This window comes from Camelus ferus, chromosome 1 (assembly GCF_009834535.1).
Source record: "Camelus ferus isolate YT-003-E chromosome 1, BCGSAC_Cfer_1.0, whole genome shotgun sequence".
In the NCBI taxonomy this organism is placed as follows: Eukaryota; Metazoa; Chordata; class Mammalia; order Artiodactyla; family Camelidae; genus Camelus; species Camelus ferus.
In genome coordinates, this window is record NC_045696.1 from 107,595,196 (window position 1) to 107,618,604 (window position 23,409).

The following is a 23,409-nucleotide window of genomic DNA, read 5'->3' on the forward strand; positions in this document are numbered from 1 at the left end:
CCCATCATGCATTTGTGGGGAACGTGGTGCTAAATCATTTATAAACCAGCTCCTTTAGAGGTCAAGGTTTTGTACATAGCAGAGTAGCTCCCTCGTTGTGATCTATTGAAAGTCAGCCCTTGACAGAAAGAAAGAAAGAAAAAACAGAAAACAGAAAAGGGAAATGAAAGAGGAGTAATTACAACTAATATCACAGAGATACAAAAATATCTTAAGAGAATAGTATAAACTGTTACAGGCCAACAAAATGGACAACCTAGGAAAAATGGGTAAAGTTCTAGAAACAGTCTTCCAGTTGAATCAGGAAGAAATAGACAATCGGGAAAGACCAGTCACTGCTAGTAAAATTCAGTTAGTAATCAAAAAACTGTCAGCAAATAAATGTCTAGGACCCATGGCTTCACAGGGGAATTCTACCAAACAAATAAAGATTACTTACCCTTCTGACACTGCTGGAAAAAATTGAGGAGAAAACTCCCAAATTCATTCTGAGGCCATCATTACCCTGATAATCAGACAAGAGACATTACAAAAAAGGAAAATTGCAAACCAATATCTCTGATGAATACAGATGCAGAAATCCTCAACAAAATATTAGCAAACCAAATTCAACAACTTATAAAAAGGATCACATACCATGATCAACTGGGATTTATTCAGGGACACAAGGATGGTTCAATATCTGCACATTAGTCAGTGTGATACCATATTAACAAAAGGAAAAATATAATAACATGATAATTTCAATAGACAGAGAAAAAGCATTTAACAAAATTCAACATCCATTCCTGATAAAAACTCTCATCAAAGTTGATATTGAAGAAACATATGTTCACATAATAAAGGCCATTTATGACAAAACCATAGCTGACATCATACTCAGTGGTGAAAAACTGAACTTTTCCTCTAAAATCAGCAACAAGACAAGAATGTCTACTCTTGCCCCTTTTACATAACGTAGTATTGGAAATCCTAGCCAAAGCAGTCAAACAAGGGGAAAAAAAGGCATCTAATTGGAAAAGAAATAAAACTTACTATTTACAGATGATAAGATACTATATATAAAAAAACCCTAAGATCTCCACCAAAATACTATTAGAACTAATGAATGAATCCAGTAAAGTTACAGGACACAAGATTAATATACAGAAACCTGTTGCCTCTCTATGTACTAGTAATGAAGTATCAGGAAGAGAAAGGAAGAAAACAATTCCATTTAAAACTGCATCAAAAAGAATACAATACTTAGGAATAAATTTATGATTAGTTAGCAAGGAGATAAAAGACCTATACTCCAAAAATTATAAAACATTGATGAAGGAATTTGAAGATGATACAAAGAAAGATATTCTGTGTTCTTGGATTTGGAAGAATTAATATTATTAAAATGTCCATACTACTCAAAGCAATCTACAGGTTTAATGCAATTCCTGTCATAAAAAAACCCATGACATGTTTCACGTAACTAGAACAAATAATCCTAAGATGTATATGGAGCCACTAAAGACCCTGAATAGTCAAAGCAATCTTTAGAAAAAAAGAACAAAGCTGAAAGTATCATGCTCCTTGACTTTAGACTAGGCTACGAAGCTAGAGCAATCAAAATAGTATGGTACTGGCACAAAAACAGATACATAGATCAGTGGAACTGAATAGACAGCCCAGAAATAAACCCATGCACATATAGTCAATTAGTCTACAACAAAAGCAAGCATGTACAGTGGGAAAGAGACAGTCTCTTCCATAAGTGGTGTTGGGAAAACTGTACAGCTAAATGTAAATGAATGAAATTAGAATGCTTCCTCACACCATATACAAAAATAAAATCAAAATGGGTCAAAGACCCAAATGTAAGAACAGAAACCATAAAACTCATAGAAGGAAACACAGGTAGAACAGTCTTTGACATAAATCATAGCAATATTTTTTGATCTGTCTCCTAAGGCAAAGGAAACAAAAGCAAAAATCAGCAAATGGGACTTGATTAAACTTAAAAGCTTTTTCACAGCAAAGGAAATCATCAACAAAATGAAAAGGTAGTCTACTGAATGGGAGAAAATATTTACAAACTACCTATCTAATAAGGGGTTAATATTCAAAATATATTAACAGTTCATACAGCTCAATATAAAAAAAAAATAATCTGATTTTAAAATGAGCAGAAGACCTGAATAAACATTTTTCCAAAGAAGTCTTACAGATGGCAGATAGGCTCATGAAAAGAAGCTCAGCATTGCTAAACATCAGGGAAATGCAGATCAAAACCACAATGAGATATCACTCTACACCTGTCTGAATGGCTGTCATCAAAAACAGCAAAGGTAACAAATGTTGGCAAGGATGTGAAGGAAAGGGAATCTTCGTACACTGTTGGTGGGAATGTAAATTGATGCAGCCACTGTGGAGAACAGTATGGTGTTTCCTCAAAAACATAAAAATAGAATACAATATGATCCAGCAATTCTACTCCTTAGTATATGTCCAAAGAAAACGAAAACACTAATTTGATAAGATAAGTGCACTCCAGTGGTCATAGCAGCATTATTTACAATAGCCGAAGTATGGAAGCAACCTAAGTGTTCAAGAGATGAGTGGATAAAGTGTATATATATATATATATATATATGAGTGTATATATACATATGAGCGTGCGCACACACACACACACACACTGGAATACTGCTCAGATATTAAAAAAAATGATAAAATGTTGCCTTTTACAACAACATAGATGGACCTGCTGGAGGGTAATATACTTAGAGAAATAAATCGGAGAAAAACAAGTGTTGTATGTTATCACCTATATATCTAAAAAATGAAATGAATGAGACATAACCAACAGACTTAGAGAGAACAAACTAGTGGTTACCTTTAGGGAGCAGGAGTAGGGAGGGGCAGGAGGTGGTAGGGGATCAAGAGGTACAAACTACTATGTATAAAATAAATAAGCTAAAGGGTTATAGTATACAACACAGAATATAGCCAATATTTTATAACTTTAAAGTATAAATCTGAAAATACTGAGTCAGTATTTTGTACACTTGAAACTAATATTGTAAATCAACTATACTTCAATAAAAAATTAAAACAAAAATAAGGAATTCCTTTGCCATGACTATCCACATGACGTATGTTTTTTCCTTCCCAGGGAGGAAGCTCTGCCATAGTTACTTTCCCCATACAGGGAATTCATTAATAGTCCAGTTTTTTCATTGCCATTTGCCTGACCAGATGTCTAGGTCATTGGCAACAGCTCATGAGCTGGTGAAAAATGTATCAAGAAATGGCAGTAGGAGTGGTCTGCATTGCCATCACCACATCGGAGAGCTTGGTCTGTCGGAATGCCCATATCTGATAGTCGAAAGATGGCCAACCATTGGCCAGGTGGTGGCTGTGGCCCAGCAGACCTCATCTGCCTTTGGTTTCACTGAGCTGTCAGTAAACTGTGCTATACTGCCAGCAGGCTCATCTTTGAATCTTGGGCCCCAGTTTCCATTTTGTGATGAAGTATATTGAGCCTTTCCAATTTTATCAGTAGGCTATGTAATTACCCAAGTGAAAATAGACAGTTCAGGCTGCAGTATCATTACATGTGGCACCCTGGCCATAACATGCTTCATTTTCTCCAGTGCCTAATTGTAAGGAAATACCATTCAGAAAGGTTGGGCTGGGTCACAGCTTCTGGAAGTTTGCGTATCCAGAATCCAAAAACCCAGTGCACCACAGTGGCAGTTTCCTTCTGCCATAGACTCCAGTTTGTGTGTGTGTGTGTTGATGGGGGGGTTGCAGAAACCCGCACTCCTTTTAGGCTTGAGAGGCTACACAACAGTTCTTGTAGCTCTTAATATGTTTTCGAAAATAATTTTGCAAAAATGTTGATAAATATGCCCAGCCCCCCCAAAAAAATTATTTTCTTCCTCTATGTTTCTTTCTGTTTTCATATTTTAAATATTCAAACAAAAATATTAATCAACTGTGGGTTAGACAATGTGTTAAATAGCATTCAGGTTTGAATAAGATCTTGTGTAATAGGATGACAACAAAGCATTTAGGTCCTATAATAGAAGTAACTTCAGAGTATAGCAGAACCCCAAAATAGAGAAATTGCAAAAAGGCAACTGGAGTTCTCATGTAAGTTATTGTTAGGTGTTATTGCTAAATTACTGTAATGTAAGCAGGCCATGTTATAGGTGAAGAACCAAGATTTGGCGGACATCACTGGACAAAGTGAAGATAAAAGTCTGTTAATGTCTTTGTTCTACTTATAATTTGCTATGTGAATTTGGATGGATGGAGTAATTTAATCTTTTGGCCTTAATTTCAAATGTAGAGTTAGACGTAAGGAAACTTCTTATATGCTATGTTAGATCTGGGGTTATGATTTTACCTTGGGTCAGCTGTCTTTAGTCTTTTGCTTATCTGTTGTTGATATCTTGTGATTATAGATATGTATATATATATTACAGAGTAGTTTTGTTGGCTTTCCACCTGTCTTGCCTTCAGGAAGACCATGTCTTATTGGCCATCTTACAGAGATTCCGGTTGACTGCTCTTCAACATTGCTGCCCATTACAATTATATGCCCCCCTTGCATCTGATAGTTAAGTGATACTACCTTGTTTCTGCTGTTCTGTGATATCATCTCCATTGCTGCTGGAAGCTAAATTCTGTTTGAGTATCTCCTCTTGCCATCTCTACCCTACAGAAAACAGCCGTTATGGAGCTTCTTAGTAATGCTTTTGCCTCCGTTTTGTCTTTTCCTTATTGCCTTGATAAACAGTATTCTCTGGGTCCTCCTGAGGAACATACTTAACTAGTAGGTCTTCTGAGCTTATACAGCACATCTTTTCTGGCTACTAGCGTTGTCCTTAAGGACACTTGCTTCACTTGAGGTTTCTATATTTTTAGCAGGGATAGGGAGGAGGCATGCTATCCTCTAACAAGGAGACATGAAACTTATTAGCAGGCCCACGTGTTCTTGGGAAACGTGGCATTCAAAGTTCTCAGCTACATCCACCCAGTTATTCTTTGGACTTGTACTTCTTTCCTGTATGATCCTGATTTTGGCATAGACTGGGATGCAAAGTCTCTTAAATTCTGCCACCCTTAAAATTGAGTTCTAGACTTGGTCTTCAATATGATCAGATCTTTATCTGCAGGAAATAAAAGTCTCTTTAAATGTTGCCAAAGAGGTAGCAAACACTTGATTTAAACTAGTAATTAGCTTGTCATTTTCTTTCTTTAGCATCTCAGTGACAGCCACCCAATTCCAAAGTCCTTAGAGTCCCTGGCTCCCTCAAATGCTTGGCATATTGTACATACTAAGTGCACATCCCCTTTCACCCACAGGTGAATGAGCAAAATGACTGCTATTCTATGTCAGAGACTATCATTAACTTCACCTACCACTAGTAATTGGGTCCTTCCTCATAGTAGTCCATCCTTCAAGTGATCCAACCTCGGAACCCATCACTGAAGTTGACTTCCTAAGACCACTCTTGGAACCAGCTGTTTAGGTTCACATTCCCTAGAAGCCAAGTCTTAATCAGAGATTTTTGTGCTAGTGATACACTGGGGTTGTACTCAGAAGAATCCTGTAAGAAAGTGAGAAAATAGGATAAAGCAAGAAACACACTAACAGAAATGTGGTTTCAGGAGAAGTTTTGTCAGCATCATTTCAAAAGGAGCTTTGCAGAGTAAATTGCTCCTCAGAGATTGTCCTGCCCTGAGGCAAGGAGATTGGGCTTTTTATCCTCCTAAATCATTCCCCACTGGCTATGAGCTTCATCCTGGAGGAGAGAAAGGATGTGGAGAGGAGTGGCAAGGTGGAGCATAGGAATCTTTGTGCCAGGTGGTTATTTTCAGCCACGGTCGGTTATTTTCAGCCATGGTCAGTGCTCCGGAGAAAGATCCAGATAGGAGCCATTAGTAGTCAGTATGGGAGCAAGTGGGAAAGATTAGCCTTGTCAATTAGGATTTGTAATCTGGGGAAGGGGCATCAACAGCATGTGCCAGTTACCCATTATGTGCTAGAGACTTTACCAACAAGCATTATCTCATTCAGTGGTATGCTAGAGCTACCTTGAATCAGCTTTCAGGAGAGTGGTTATGCACATCCCTTCACATGTATGAGTTCACTATCATTGGTAGCTTGAAATTGGCCAAGGAGGGAGTATTTACATCACAGAAATCTGGAAAAGCAACAGATCAGGACCCCCCCAAGTTAGTTGTTAAAACTTTTACCAGCATACCCCTGCATTTAAACCTTAGAACAACCTTATGAAGTTGGTATCACTATTTTATAAATGAGTAAACTGAGTATCAGAGTGATTGATATCTTGCCATCTCTCATGTAGCTAGTAAGGTATAGAACTGGAAATCTAGTTTTGTCTGAATCCACAATTTGGATTCCCTGCTATTAAAGCACATTACTTCATTTTGAACATAGAAACTTCATTTTCTTTTGAATTATTTGAGAGAGTTTGGCTAAATATCTAAATGACCCTGAATGCACTTTGACCACCAACATCTTCTATTCCAACTTAATGATTTTGTTATATTTCTCTAGTAAATAGCAGCTTGAGGGCACATCACTCTATGTTGCCTGTTTTAAACGTTCTTACCTTCATCATGTTTTCCTAAGTGTTCTTTCTGAAATGTAAAAAGTATCTGGTAAATGTTTGTTAAATGAATAAATGGTGACCCTTTAATATGAAATTAGGTTTTTCTACAGGAAGGACAAATTAGCATACTCTTCTTTAATTGAAATCATAGGTTAAAAATTCTCTCAAAGTGCCTCAGTATAATATGGAAAATATTTCATGTTGAATCAGAATTGATATATATTTGAAATAGGTATAGCTTACTCTCAAGTAACTAAGGGGTTTTTAGTGCATTTTTAATTAAATACAGCTGCATTACAGTTGCTTGGTTCCACCTTATGTTGAATTACAATATGAAGTGAATTGAATGGTTAAGCTGAGAATTACTTTAGTCTTCATATAGACTTGAAAATCTTTTCAGCTTCTGTGGTGTGGAATTGATAGCTTCTGTTGTGTTTTTATTTGTATTTCTGAAGCAAGGAGAAGTCAGGCTGAAGTGTTTGAAAGCTCTCCAAAGCCTATATACCAATAGAGAATTATTCCCCAAATTGGAGCTATTCACTAACCGATTCAAGGTGAGAATGCTTAGCTTATTTTATTTTTTGCTTTAAAAGTGGTAGTTATAGCTAGTTTAGCAAATGATGTTACCAGAACAAGTGTTTAGTTTATATTCTTTATTGTATATTCTTTAAATGAACGTTTATTACTTAGATGAATGAATGAATCTCTGCTTTGCAAAGGATATTATCAACATGAGTTCTTATTTATTGCCTTCAGTAGAAGGCTCTCCTGCTTAAATAAGATTTGCTTTATATACAACTTGTTATAATTATATTAATTTTGCAAGTTAAGGTTTGTCTCTGTTAGAGAATGCCAGTTGATGAAAAAGATTTTAGATTATAAACATTTATGTTAACACCTCTTTTGTATAAGTAGGACTATGATAATATGGTTTCAAGAGTAAAACTTTACATTTAATCTATCATTAGTCTTCCATGTACTCCCCCAAAGACATTATCTCAGATCTTTCTCAACTTATTTTCTGTCCATGCTTGGTTTGATCTGTAACTTTTTTCAGGATCGCATTGTATCAATGACACTTGATAAGGAATATGATGTTGCTGTGGAAGCTATTCGATTGGTTACTCTGATACTTCAGTGAGTATAACATTTGTTAATATTTTAATTTCATCCGTTGATAAATTTATAATTTTTTCCCAGCATTATTGATGTACTTCATATGTATAACTGTAATACATATTTTTATCACTCTAGGTTCTACTTTTACATTTCAGGGTTAAGTTTGAAACAAAATATTTTGTTTTCTCTCTGTTTTTTATTTTGAATATTGTCTGTTTCCTTCATATAAAAGTTCCTTTATGCAATCCAGAGGAATTATCAGTGAAGTTAACATACCTTTCTGTTTAAAAAGAGAGAGATGCTAAATATCACTAAGTATCAGAGAAATGCAAATCAAAACTACAGTGAGGTATCACCTCACAACTGTCAGAATGGCCATCATTCAAAAGTCCACAAATGATAAATGCTGGAAAGGGTGTGAATAAAAGGGAACCCACTTACACTGTTTAGGAATGTAGTTTGGTGTGGCCATTACGGAAAACAAGCTGGAGATTCCTCAAAACACTGAAAATAGACTCAGCATATGATCCAGCAATTCCACTCCTGTACATATATCCAGAGGAAACTCTAATTCAAAAGGATACATGCACCCCAGTGTTCACAGCAACACTATTTATGATAGCCAAGCCATGGAAACAACCTAAATGTCTATTGACATATGACTGGATAAATAAGTTGTGGTATATTTATACAATGGAATACTACTCAGCCATAAAAATAATAAAATGCTATTTGCAGCAACATGGATGGACCTGGAGAATGTCATTCTAAGTGCAGTAAGCCAGAAAGAGAAAGAAAAATACTGTATGATATCACTTACATGTGGAATCTTAAAAAAAAAAAAAAAAGACAAACGAACTTATTTATAAAACAGAAACAGATTTACAGACATAAAAAACAAACTTATGGTTACCGGGGGAAAAGGGGTGGAAAGGGATAAATTGGGAGTTCGAGATTTGCATATACTAACTACTGTATATAAAATAGATAAACAACAAGTTTATACTGTACAGCACAGGGAACTGTATTCAATATCTTGTAGTAATGTATGGTGAAAAAGAATATGAAAACGAATGTATGTATGTTCCTGTATGTCTGAAGTATTGTGCTGTACACCAGAAATTGATACAACATTGTAAACTGATTATACTTCAATAAAAATATATTTTTAAAGAAGAGAGAGAGAGAAGCCTTCAAAGGGGATAGGTTTTTCAAATAGGCTTCTTTGGAATGATATAGAAGGAGAAGAAAGGAAATAAGGCATTTAAATAGTGTCGTTATAAAAACTAGGAAGTATCTAAGTGAAAGTATGCAAGTCCTTAACAAAGTCATTATAGATCCTCCCCTCCCTACTTCTTGATGCTATATCTATTATACACCAAACATCATGTATGCTAGGGTCTGTTGTTTCGATCTCTTTTTACCTCTTTCTGCTCTAGTAGCATATTCTTTTTTTTGTGGCTTTATAATGTAGTATATGTTGATGTTATAAATATGGCCTCTAAATGGTTGATTCCTTCTTTTTGCTTTTTCTTTTGAAAATCCACTTAGCTGCTTGTGGATTTTTTTTTCTTCTTTATGAATTTTTTAAGTACTTTTCTCTAATTCTTCAGATACTTTGGTTGAGATTTTAAATACTAGAACTACATTTAATTTTATGATTAATTTAGGAGAGAATGGAATTTTTTATAATTATATATCATTTATACATGAAAGTGATGCATTTCTTTATTCAAATCTCATTAGGTTTAAATAAGGTTTAAATTTTTTCATAACTGTATTGTACATTATTAGGTTAATTCTTAAATACCTTATGGTTTTGTTGTTGTATGATTAGTATTTAGTGTTAAAAATATTTTCTACTTGCTTATTGCTGAGGCAGAGAAACCTTTCATTTTTATGTTGGTCTTATATGTGCAGCCTATAGAACTTTTATCCGTTTTGATAGTTTGTGTTGGATTTACTATGTAGATTATTATATGATCTGCAGATGTTTTTGGTTTTGTCTTCTTTTCTAACCTTAAAACTTTTGTTTTATTCTCTTACCTACTTGCATTGGCCAGGACATTAAGCACTATAAAAATATGACTGGTAGTGGGGTTTTTTTGTTCTTGTTCTAAGAAGGTATCTAAAGTTCTTTATAACTGCAGTTTCTGAGATAGGTCTTTGATATGATAAAAGTTCCTTTGTATTCTCAGTTTTTTGGGATTTTCCTTTCATAAATTGATAAGCTTGAATGAAATTGATTGATCTTTTCTAATGGTAAACCATCCCTGCATTTCTATAATAAATCCTATTTAAACAGACATATTTGTTTTCACTGTTTTGCTTAAATGCAGTGTTATATTTAATATCTTATTTAGGATTTTCACACCTGTATCATGTGTAAATTTGACATACTTTTTTTTTTGGTTACTTGTACAACTTTGAAATCAATGTTATATACCATTTGTAAGATACCTTTAATAGCTTTTCACCCTTTTTCTGTACTGAAATAAAGTTTCTATGACAGAGATTAATTTTTCCTTGACATTTTGAGAGAATTCTCTTGTGAAAGCTGTGTCAGTTTTGAGCTTCTTTGATTAATATTTCTACTTCTTTAGTGGTTATCTATCTATAGTAACTTTTATTTCCTCATGTATTAATTTTGGCTTTTTGTAAGCTTTTTAAAATATATCAATTTCATCACAGTTTTCAACTTTATTATTTTATAGCTCATGATTTTTTTCATAAAACTGTTTCTTTTTTTAATTCCTTTCTCATCATTCATTTTATCTGTATATTCTTTTTCTTGATCAGTCATGCCAGAGGTTTGTCCATCTTACTGTTGCTTTTCAGAGAACTAGCTTCTTTTAGCTGTTTGTTTCTTGCTTTGAATAATCATATTTAAAATAATAAATATACCTTTAAGTGCTAATTTACTAGTCTCCTAAAAATTTGGACATAGTATATTTCCATAGATCTTTAGTGGTAAATATTTTGATTACCTTTATGACTTTCAATTCAATCAATTCAGTACTTGTTTTTGTTCTCCCTGGATCAGATTGTTTAACATGTTGATCGCCCACTGTGGATCTGTGTGTGTTTCCTCCGAGGCCCAAATTCACATTTCACCCCAGTATGACACACTAACAATATATGTGCTTATAATTAATCTGTTTGTTTTTCCAGAACAATTGGAATTGTTTTAAAAAACCATTTCTTTTCTTGTTCTCAATTTGCAACCTCTTTACAGCTTTATTTCTTCTTGGAATTTCATTACTCTGCACAGAATAAATTTGGAATAATTGGATGAAGGAAAGCGTCACCCATATCTGGGTGACAGAGCCCCTAAGGAAACACAACTGTTACTCATATTTGGGTGATGTGGCGATCAGTGTGTTAAAGCTGTTCTATTTTATAGCATTATTTGAGAATGTGTTCTGAGTGTTTGGTAAATAGGTATATTTAAAAATAAATGTCTACCTTGTATATATAGTTATGTATTTATATTCATTACATTGAATTTATTTACTTTGTCATGCAAATTATCAATATCTGCTTATTTTTTGTCTACTTTTTAAGAGGGATGTGTTAACTACTGTTGTTGACTTACCTTTCTTTGTAGGTTGTTGCTTGGTATATCTCAGAATATATATATAGATCAGTACCTCTGTGTTCATGATTTGTACATTTTCTGAAGTATTCACTTTATCCTTACATCCCATTCTTCATTTATGAAGAGTTTTTTCCTTTTCAATTCTATTTTAAAACATGAGGCCTCCTACTTATAGTTTCCTTATTAATTTCACAAGCTTATTGATGCCTTTCCTTGAACAAAAAAATACCCACATTTTACCCACCCATCTGTTTCATTGGGAATTGTCTAGAGTTTAAAATCTATTGCTAAGGATTACTTTCTTACTTTTTTTGTTTTTGCTTCCTTTTTTATTTAGTTTCAGTACTTGCTCATTTAGACAGAAGTAAACTTTGCTTTGATATTACTTCTTCCCTTACTCCCAAGGAAGAATAATTTTCTCATAGACTCCTCCAATATTATCTTTCCAGCTAGTTTACTTCCTTAAAGTGTATTTTCTAATCATCTGAGACCTTGTTTGACTAAAAAATCTTACTTTATTCATGAATAGAAAATGGTTTGGCTATTTTCAAAAGTCTATTTTTGAGGTTATTTTCTGCATTTTCACTGGAAGACATAAGGGCAGAACATGTTTTATCTAAAAGGGATAGTATGGCCCTCCAGCTGTGTCAGATGACCTAATTCACTAGATACATTGGTCCTTTTGAAGATTCCTCAGAGAGCTTTCCCCACTTTAGGTATTTGAGACTGTGGTTCACCAGAGTGGACGATGCCTCCCCTGGCTATTTACTTTGACTCAGCCCCTAACTTTCAGATTTCCTCTGCTTGACTTGCTTGCTCCATAGGTAGTCTTGTTGGGGAAAATATCTTTTAAAACCATCCAGGCTGGTTCCCTTTAAAAAGTATTTCATATCTGGCATCAAAGAAATTAGAGGAAGTATGGATTTATACTCATTGTATTGCTCAATCTCCTAATTTCTACTTTATATATTATTTTGGTGAATAATGAGCTAAGGTTTACAAAACTAACTCTCCAGTCTCTTACAGCATTTGCATGAAATGATCTGGACTTATTTTTCTTGGCTTGTGGTATCTCTAACTAAACTTTCCCAAACAATAAGCAAAGTTACATTAAACATCCTGTTATACCATCTTTAAATTCCTTTTCTACCCATCTGTTTATTCTCTTTCTTTTGGTATAGATTATTTTCGTTTCACTTATGAGTTTATGTTACTGACATACCCTGTTAAATTTTTTTCCTATGAATTTAACTTTATCCTGAAGGTATTAGCTAATTGATCTGATGATATATATATAATTTAGTGAAGAGATTAAAACTTAGGCTTTGTTGAGAGGGGGTAGAAGTATGCTTTAAAAAAGGCTTCTAATCTGTGTCCCATCCTTGATATCCAGCTCTTTTTCATTCAGAACTATATTTCTGCCTTATACTGTGATGCAACTATCTTCTTTTGCTGCAAAGATTATTCTAATTTTATATTTATTTGACAGATCCCTCAATCTCCTCCTAGCTTCTGAGGCATCTCTGGGATTGAATTCTAGGGAATGAGTTTATACCCCTACAACTTGTCAAGAACCTGTACAACCAAGAATTCTATTTGTCATCTAGTTGTTAATCTAAAATCCTATCACATAGTTTTAATCATATTAGTAGTCAGGAAATACATGCTCCTTTTTGGGGAAAGAAAATACTTAAAGATATATTCCAGCAAACTAAAAAAATTTTCAAACTTTAAGAATACATGAATGGAAAGGTGAGAAATTTGTGTTAGTAAAGGAGTGGTTGTTGACTAGTGAATCCATATTTATATAGAAAGAAGACTAAGTAGTATTGTAAATATTATGATAAAATGTAATTTAAAACAGACAATTCTAGAAAGAAGGGTTGCATAGTATAATAATAATTTAACTCTGTGTAACAAGGACAAATATATCTCCAAGTGACTATTAACAAAAATCTTAGGCACCTTTAAAGAAACTGAGCTAATTTGGGCTAATATATATCCAAAGGTATTGACAGTCTTTGTCTGTAGTTGTGTATTGGAAGAAATGTGGACATTTTATTTTCTTGTTTTATCTATTTTCTGAATTTTCTGTAACAATTAATTGTCTTTCATAATTAAAGAAAAATACTGCTTTCAAATTCAGACTAAAATTATGAAAATAAAATTAGTATACCTTGAGCTTTTATAAAAAACTTTTTAAAAATGTTAATAACAATAGAACTGACAGTAAACATTTGTCTTGGCTTAATGTTGCTTTCTGAAATTTACAGTGGAAGTGAAGAAGCTCTTTCCAATGAAGACTGTGAAAATGTTTACCACTTGGTATACTCAGCACATCGCCCTGTTGCTGTGGCAGCTGGAGAGTTCCTCCACAAAAAGTGAGTTAATTATCTTTGAAACCAGGTTGCACTCTTGTGTGGTGGTGGTGGTGGTGGTGTTGTTTTAGAGTTAGTAAAAGAAAGTAGTAGTGATTGAAAACAGTGCTAGATGCAGCCATTACAAATTCTGGGGGCTATAATATCCTCACAGCCCACATGCACATCATGGATCACATCCCTGAGAATGATGTCCCTTGAGAAATCTGGAAGGATGTTTCTCAGCTATGTTGTGAGTGGAGATTAGGGAAGTACTTGAAGTATTTAAAAGCTCCCCTAGGTAAGTGTTTTTTTTTTTCCCACCAAAATTTTTTCTCTTTTAAAATTTTGAGTACTCATCTTACTTTCTCAACATTGGTAATCTAAAGTCATCTTGAAAATGCCTCCCAACTTTTTTTTTTTCCATTCAGAATTTCTGTTAGGATGAGGATCATTTTAATCAGTAATCATAGTAATGCTGAAAATTATATAGCAGTTGCCATTTAATTTAAAAACAAAATCTCATCTACTTTGACAAAGCATACAGCCAATGAGAGTTTATGGATATAATTAAACATTCTTATGAAATACATTTTTTGATTATGGTCTACTGTATATGTTCTATCATTTATTAGTAGATTAATTCATTCTTAAAATGGAGACATATTCTTGGGCAGGGAGGTGTTTTGCTTTGTTCTTATTTTTTTTGTACATAGATTTAACTTAGTGACTTTGATCACTGGCAGGTGATTATGCCATTACATGTAGTAATTTGTGATTATGCCAAGCACAGATGTAAATCATGCACTGGGCAACTGTTGTACATGGATGATTAACTCTGATAATGAGCAGTCCTGGCCCTCCATCCAGCATCAGCATCTCAGTGCTGCAACTACAAACTGTTCTCTATTCAGTGGTATCTCTCAAAGTGGAAAAAGTTGTTTCTGTGTGAAAAATCTTTCTTTAAGAAGGAAGCTGGTTACTAGTGCAGGCTGGTAATGAAAGTGAGGAAGAAAGTCAAGATTTTCAGGCATGACTTTTAAAATAAGATACTGAATTTGCCAGTAACTCTGACATCATTGGCTAATAGAGTAGTGCTATTTCCATGTGTATTATTCAGGTGTTACCTGTCACAGATATCAAGGGTATACTGTAGTCTTAACTTCCCTTCCTTTTTCAGGACTATTATATTCTTGTTAGCCTCTATTGTCTACTTAACTTTTCAAAAAGCTTTGTATTTTTGGAAAGAATTTATTGTTTCTATAGTTTCCCAAAAAAGGGAGACTAAAAAGTTTGATTCTCTGTGAAATAAGGCCATAAACACTTCACTTGAGTCAGAAAGAGCCCTTGGATATATTTAATTCTCTCTGTATTGTATTTTTCTAAGTAGTTGACACACTTGCTAAAATATTTTCAACTGTAATATTGTATATAAAAATCCACAAGAGTGAGTCTCCATTATTTCTTACTTCTTTATGAAAATGAAGCCAATTCTTAAGCAAATGAAAGCTTCATTCCATGAAATTGTTTTATGCCCCTGCCCTAGAGATACTCACAGTTTGAGAACTTTTGATTCTTAATGATCTCTTTGAGCATTTCCCCACCGTTTAATACTGTGATCTTTTAAAATCTTAACAAGTAAGCTGTAGAGTAGACCCAAGAATTCCATGATTATATTTTTTCAAGAAAAAGTGCATGCATGCACATACATATTTAGTCTGTTTCGTAGTCTAGTTTATAAGATATACACATAACTTAACCAAACATCCAAAAAATTTTTCCCCTTCCCTCCAAAATACACAATTTCTCTATACTCATTTTATGCTTGAAATTGGTTTGTATTTTATGTCACATGAAGTTCATTTATGGAGTCTCTGATTTTAGAGGCCTATGGTGACTTCCATATCTAAAGCAGCACACTCTATATCCCTGTTTCTAGACCGTTTTTTCTTGTAACATCTGAGTTGGTATATATTGATCTACTGTTTATCTCCATCCACTAGAATGAGAACTCAGTGAGAACAGGGACTTTGTTCACTCTTATATCCCTTTTATCTAGAGTAGTACCTGGGAATGAGGCAACTTTAGCAGTCCTTAAGTTTTGTTAGAATAAATCCATCAGTAAATTAAGATTTTCAAGTCATTTCTTTGCCGTATTTTAGATTTGTCACTAAGTAGTAGTTTTATAAGTTTAATGTTTATTTCATTTTATTCAATACTATTCAGTTAGTGAGTACTATTTCTAAGTAATAGGCCAATAAATAGAAAATAATGCAAGAAGTCATACTATTATTGATGGAGCATTTGGTTAAATTTTATAATTACTTGACTGTGAAATCAATATTTAAGAAAATAGAACTCTATTTAAAATTATATACTTTAGTGTCTATCATACAGAATAAAAAGTTTATATTTCATAAACATTAGAACATTCACTAGTCATCAGTAAAAAAGCTTTCTTTAACACTTTATATTCACTGATACTGTTTCTTTTCTTTTTAAAAAAACTGAAATAATTTATACCTTGAAGGGAAAGATTAAAATTCATATCCACATAAATTTGTAATGTTCTTGTTTTGTTACCTCTTTTCAGGCTGTTTAGCAGACATGACCCACAAGCAGAAGAAGCATTAGCAAAGAGGAGGGGAAGGAACAGTCCAAATGGGAACCTTATTCGAATGCTGGTTCTTTTCTTTCTTGAAAGTGAGGTAAATTTTTAACATAACTCTTTATTTTGTTTTTAGTATTATATTACATTTTAAATAAAGTTGTTATTTAATTCATTGTAAGTAATGATATTTTTTAGTCAAATGAAGACAAGCTTGTTTCTTACAAAACTGTCTCCAGGGATTTTCTGATTATGGAATCAGTACTTCAGGTTTTGTGGAAATATGTACACAGGTGTGGATTAACACTGAATACAGGCTAGCAGTTTTTTAAGTTTTATAGTATTGCAATACTGCATACATTTTCATTGTTGCTTTTTGTTTTCCTTGAATTTTTGCCTGCAGTTTTTAAATTATCCTATTTAACTAGTTTGCAAACATTGTCAGGCTATCAAAAACATTAAGTTCTATTTTGTTTGAAAATTATATTATTTAAGGAGAAAGAAAAATACGAATTTAAATGTAAATTAACAGATGCACAAACTCCATAGCAGTATTTCCATGTCAGTTATCACTTAAACAATTTTGTAATTATTGTTCATAATATATTATCTATTAGAATCAGTTTGTACAAGTGAACTTTGGTTTCCCAACTAAAATATTCTTTGATGTTAGAACTATATTTCCTACTGCTGGTATGACGCTGGGGGAATGGTAAGCTAAACCTAAAGAGCCTTGAATGTATAAACCTCTTGGCTTAGAAGTGAGTGGAAAGAAAGTTGCAAAAAAACAAAAATAGAGAAAAATCTAGAACTCTAGGACTCTGAACTTTACTTGGGGGATTAGAATTTTTGGCTTGTATTGGAATGTCCAGGAAGCAGAGAAACTTAGAAGATTCCAAAACTGGTCAAGTTTGAAAGTGCTGGAGAGACTCTGTAGGATGAGGAATAGAGAGACAAAGAGGCAGTGTATAAAATAATTAAAATCAGAGAGAAGTAAGAACTTAGTCAGTGGAAGGAGAGGGTTAGAGCAAAGCAGCACAGAAAAGTGGTGAAGGAATTGCCACTTAAATAGTTTTTAAGTGAGTTGGGAACGGATGGGAAAAATATAAAGTCAGAAACAAAACCAGTTGGAGAGTTACATTTAAATAAAGAATGTGTTTACCAACAGTGTTTTAAGTATGTATTCAGATTATATGGGGAACTTATTAAAATGCCAGTTCTGATTCAGTAGCTCTGGGTTGGGGTGTGAGCTGCTACATTTCTAACAAGGTCCTAGGTAGTGTTAATGCTTCTGGTCCAGAGACCAGACTTTGCATAGTAAGGGTCTAAAACATTTTCTTAACAAAGCAAGTGTGGATATATTATGGAGTAAAATACAGATGCTTACAAATGCTTAAGGTTCAACACTAAATACTCAATAAGTATCATATTTATGATAGACTATTCAGATTAAACTGTTAGCCCTTTAGGTCTTAAATGGAATTAAACGTATTTTACAACAATCAAGTCCTATTTGAAATTTTGACTCTAATAGCAGTAGTACTTTAAAAAATTAATAGGGATGAGAGATGCCTATACTGTTTAAACTGATGAAAAGTTTAGGGAATATGATGATCAGGCTAATTGAACTTGATTATTAATTGAAGGAAAATGTTTTAGGCCTCTAAAGGCCCAAGGGCTTTTCTTTTTGATACATTAAAAGGCATAAGTACTTAGTTTTACATAGTTTTATCTTTTATTTAAAGCAGTAAATTATAATATGTATTACTGTTCTGTTTTCAAGTAGTATTGCTATTTTCATGTGTTTGCTGCTGTTTAGTAAAGTGTTATGAATACATTAAAATATATTTCCCAGTTCTCCTCTGTGGCATTCTTGTTAGTTGCAAAAGCAACTGCAAATCATATTTAAGGGTTTCTGGTTGATAATCATGATCATAATATTGGCCTTTATGGTCTCCTGTGTTTCACGAGAAACACTTCTTTGTTTAAATCTCTGTTCTTATTTTGTACACTAGAGTACACTTGGAGCTGAATGCTTATTAAAGCCATATTCCTATACTGTGGTGGGATTCTGATTGTGTCATACTCTGAATTCCTCTTTGTTTTACTGTAACACATGTTATAGTAATATTTTAGTAATAGACTCATAAAAAGTTGAATTGAAAGAGACCTTAGAAATCATAAAGTAGAATGAGTCTAGCTTATAGATTAATTGCCAATCAATTAATTAGAATTAACTGACCTGATTATCATTCCTGTTTCTTTGTTTTACTGGGATGATAAATAGCAATGTTTTAGTAACAGAATTCTAAAATGTTGAATTGAAAGAGGTTTACAGTCCATAGAGTAGTCTTCCTCTTTTATATGTGAATTATGGATAAAATAATGGAGATTAAGAGATCTGCCTATAAACTAGTTCTTTTTTTTTTTCTGTTTACCAAAAAGTAACATTTTAAAGCCATCACAGTCTTTTTAGCAGTCATTGGTTTCAAGGCACAAAATACCTTGTATATTTGAGATACATGCCAAATGGTAGGATAAATGGTACTTGGATGTGATGAGTCCGGATTTTCCTATAGGTAGTGTGACCATAGTACTTACTGTACAAACTGTGATGCTTTTCAGAGTGACAAAAATGTTGTTAATAATTATTCTGAAGTAGTGAGCATAACCCAGAATATTTCTGGACAGTCTAGAAGTATGGTCACCCTCCTTCTTGGCATATGGAATGGTGAGGCTAATTATGACAGTCCTTAATTTAAGACAGAAAGTTAACAAATATATTACTTGTATATGCAGGAAATCTCTCCAAAATGACAACTTCCTTTCCTTTTTTTTAAAATGTGTTCTTCAAGATTTGCCAGTTACTGGCTCTATTTCAGCAGAGAATAAGACCGAACATAAGAGTATTTAGAAATTTTAGGCTTAATAATTTGGGATGGCATTATTTGCATTGTAAATGATTTTTCATAAAAGGAATAGTGTAAGATTCCATTATATGGTGAGCTCCTTTAGTGTATTTATTTGACAGAGAGTTAGCAGGCAGAAAAAACATGAGATAAAATATTACAAGTAACCTTGAAGCCAATTAGAGATGAATGGGAACATACCCAGAAAATTGTAATTAAAGTAACCGGGAAAATGAGATTAGTTTGTTATATACAAGATTAGAGGAAACCCTGTAAAATAAATTACACTTAGATACAGCATGGTAAAATTCACCTAGACATGAATGTAATTTTAATTTATGTTACATAATTTATAAATAATTTTAAATTTAATTTAATTATCTATTTTTCTGTACAGTGACTCATTATCCATCAATGAGCTACCGTTTTTATTCAGATTCCTAAAAAGTACAAAAAATACTTTGATACCTGATTTTCATGCTGTTTTTAAAATTATAACACCAAAAACTGTTTTTAGAAAATAAACTTTTGTTTCATTTTTGAAGTTCCAATCCTTTGTAATCCCAGGGTTTTTACAGCCATTGAGAATTCCTCAAAGCCTTCCTTTTTATAGTGTCATCTTTCACTATAGAAATATAATGAAGAATATATTCACAATAGAATGAAGTGTCTGAAAGGTGATTATAACCTTTTGCCTTATTGGCCATAGTAGAATTTTTTTTTTTCTCAAACATGGATTTACCTGATATTCTTGTAGAGATTTGAGAGTAGCAAGTTATTTGGCCATCACAGATGCCCCAAAACAGAAAGATTGACAGACCATTTTATACTGATTGTTGTCGCTAATACTGGTGAATTTGAAACTCTTACTCAGAAAATGGGTCAATACATTATCACATTATTCTGGAATACAGGTTGAGTTTGAGACAAGTGGTTATTGGTGTTAACAGAGTGGATTCTACTAAGCTACCACCTTACAGTCAGAAAGATGAGAAAATGGTTGAAAAAGTTAGCATCTATACTAAAAATATTGGCTACTACACACAAAAAATTTCTAGAACAGTGACAACGTTCCTGAGTTAAATTTTAATATGCCTTCGTTCAAGGCATAGAAGAGTCATCCCTAAACATGCCAGTGGTGTGGAATTACACTACTTAAAGCTGTGAATTGTGCCAGTAACTTATCCGACTGAAAACCTCATGCTAATTAAGTCAAGATGAATGAGATACTACCAGTTCACTGGAACAATGAAGAATTTGTAGAAACTCTAAAGTAAATGACTGTGAATTCCATTGTGAAGTAACCCCAACTTGAGACAAAAATAGGGAAAATGTTCTTGAAATTTTCTAGTAGAAATCGAAATACACTGAAAATCAGAGCAGCAAACGCTGGTGGAAGGAGTAAGCTATCAGTAGTAACTAAGTGGCTGCCCTTCAGCTGAGCTTATTCCCCACTTTGCAAATGCTGTACAGACATTTGGGATGTGGGCGTTGGTCTGAGAAGCAAAGTAGTGAATAAATACCCCAGATAATTTATGGACACCAAGAGGGACAGGGAACTTCTGCACTCAAAATACAAATTGCATACCTACAATTAGAGGAAACGTCTGCCTGATTATAGATTACCTCTTTCCACATTATTGTACAACCAAGGAAGCCAGCACTTTGCAATCAGATTCAAGAAAAAGGCTCTAGCTACCAGTATTCTTGATCTAGATTCATTAACATGTATATACTGGCAGCGAAGAAACTATGAAACTTGAAAAAAAAATCAATACCAGGAAAAGAAGCACAAAGCCCAATAATACACTGGTGAAGATTTTTTGTTAATGTCTCCAAATATAAGAAGAAGCCATTATGAAAGAAGAAGAGGGCTCTTAGAAATTAAAAGCATGAATTTTGAAATGTAGGGGTGAGGTGGATCTTTAAACGGCCTAAATGGACATAACCAAAGATTGGCTATAAATCAAGGGATTTTTCCAGGAATTAGTGCAAAAGAAGAAAGAAATGAAAAGTGGGTGAGAGAAATTAAGAGATAGGGAGTACAGATTAAGAAGTTTATTGTATTATCTAGTAGAAACTCTTTAAAGAAAATGAAGGGAGGAATTAATAAAAGGATATGCAGTTAAAATGTTTACTACCTATGCACTCTTATGCAGAGTATTACTTGAGGATGTTTTCTAGCAAAATGAAAAATAGATAACAATAAAAGGAAAATAAGCAATATAAGAAGTATTGGTAAGTAAATCTGAAAATAATTAGAACTAAGCCTAAAATAATGTAGCTGTGAAGCCTAAGGCAAATATCTAAAAGTTATTCTTAAAATATTCACATTAAATGAAGAGAAATAGATAAATGTGCTAAGGATCTTGGTGATGGAAAAAAATATAAGTTAGAAAATAAAACTGAAGAAAGCACATATAAAGACAATGTCATCAGGAGACTGGAGACAGATGTCAACATTTGTAAACAGGAGACAGATGTCAACATTTGTAATCTCAGTAAATGTAAATGAGTTAACAGGTTTTATTAAAAAAAGACATTGTCATTTAGGGTTAAGATAAATTAAAATGTTTATAAACACATCTTAATCAAAAATTTAACAGAGGAAGGAAACAAACTGGATAAAAGCTGAATATAGTTAACAAATGCTTACAAAAAGCTGAAGGGACAGTATCATGTAAGATAAATCAGAATTGAAACCAAAAGCATTAAGAGGGACATAGTTTATATGTATAGGAGGTATGTAATTCACCAAATATATAATTGTGAACTTTTTAATACACTCTTCTACAGTGATACTTAATCATGTATACATAGTCAGGCATAAAAACAAGTTTATTCAGCATAGGGGTTTTTTAAATTATGGTGAAATAACAAAATTTACCATTTAGTTCATTGGCACTAAGTACATTCACGTAGCCGTGCAACTGTCACTGCCATCAATCTGTAGAAATTTTTCAAAATTTTCCTAAATTGAGACTCTGTACCCACTAAATAATATCTCCATTTCAGCATAGACTTAATAGCCTATTTTTTTTAACTACTGGTTTTTCTGTTTTCTGCTGCTAATTTTCATTTTTGACACCAGGTTGTGCACTACTTGTGCTTGTCACTGTTGGAATGATGTTACTCATAGTCTAAGGATATTTTCCTAGGATATGCAATTTGGAAAGTTTGAGTATATCTGGCTGCAAACCTTTGCCCATCTTCTTTCTATGCAGAGATGCTAACCGATTATTATCTCCTCTGACTTTGACAGAAATCATTGGGAGACTGTGGGGTGTTGTGTGTACCGTGTGTGTACGTACTTTTCCTGAGGCATTTCAGAAGCCAGAATGGGATATTTGAAATACTGTGGAAATGAAGTATAGAATTCAGGAGGGCAAATGAGATAGAACTTTAATTAGGTCATCAAAATTTACATAGAAGTTGATAATGATAGAATTAGGAATGAGGAAGAAAACCAATGCACGTGCCAAATGTGCCAAGATACCAATAGGCAACCAGGAGGTCTACCAAGGTGACTTTCACACATTTTTGGGCCACTTCTCATGATGCTAAAACCATTTTCTTTCACAAGTATAAGAACATATAACTAAAATAAGAGTTATATGAAATAGTACTTAATGTTCTATGTACTATACACACTTTACCACTGTTTCATTTTTTTTTTTTTTGAAACTTTGGTTTCAGTACATTAAGTTAGTTTCACTGCTAATGAATGGGTTGCCATCTGTTGTTTGGAAAACACTGCTCCAAAGAAAAGAAAAGAAAAACAGTGCTCTAGAAAGTGTCATGTCATGGGTGTCATGAGCCTCAAAGGTGGAAGAACTTTTATACAAAGATGAAGTTAATTGTAAGCAGCAGAAACTAGGACCAACACCTCAACTTACCTTTTCTAAAGAACTTTACTGGATCTTCTCGGTTTAATGACTGACAAGTGGTAGAGAGTTTGGTATGAAGTGTTTGATGAGTAACTTGAGGGTGTTTGTTTACTGTGGGAACATGGATTTCAAAGAAAATTGAAAGGAGTAATGAGCAACAAAAAGTGGAGGTGAGGTGAGATGGGAAATTCACTGAGTTAAGTGGAAAAGAAGAGTGGTGGAGTAACTTACATTTTAGCCTTAACCAAGAAAACATAGATAAAAAGTAAGGCTGGTACCAAAGTTGCAAATGGAATTCTAAGAGAAAG

At 33.4% G+C, this 23,409-nt stretch overlaps 1 protein-coding gene across 1 annotated transcript in view; it reads left to right on the plus strand.

Moving 5' to 3' along the window:
- The window catches only part of STAG1 (stromal antigen 1), a 327,021-nt gene that overhangs the window by 230,621 nt on the left and 72,991 nt on the right, over positions 1 to 23,409 (plus strand). Inside the window, exons 11-14 of the mRNA XM_032487978.1 lie at positions 7,079 to 7,177; positions 7,681 to 7,760; positions 13,614 to 13,721; positions 16,291 to 16,405. Of these exons, the coding sequence (XP_032343869.1) occupies positions 7,079 to 7,177; positions 7,681 to 7,760; positions 13,614 to 13,721; positions 16,291 to 16,405 (402 nt within the window). The remainder of the gene's footprint in view (positions 1 to 7,078; positions 7,178 to 7,680; positions 7,761 to 13,613; positions 13,722 to 16,290; positions 16,406 to 23,409) is intronic.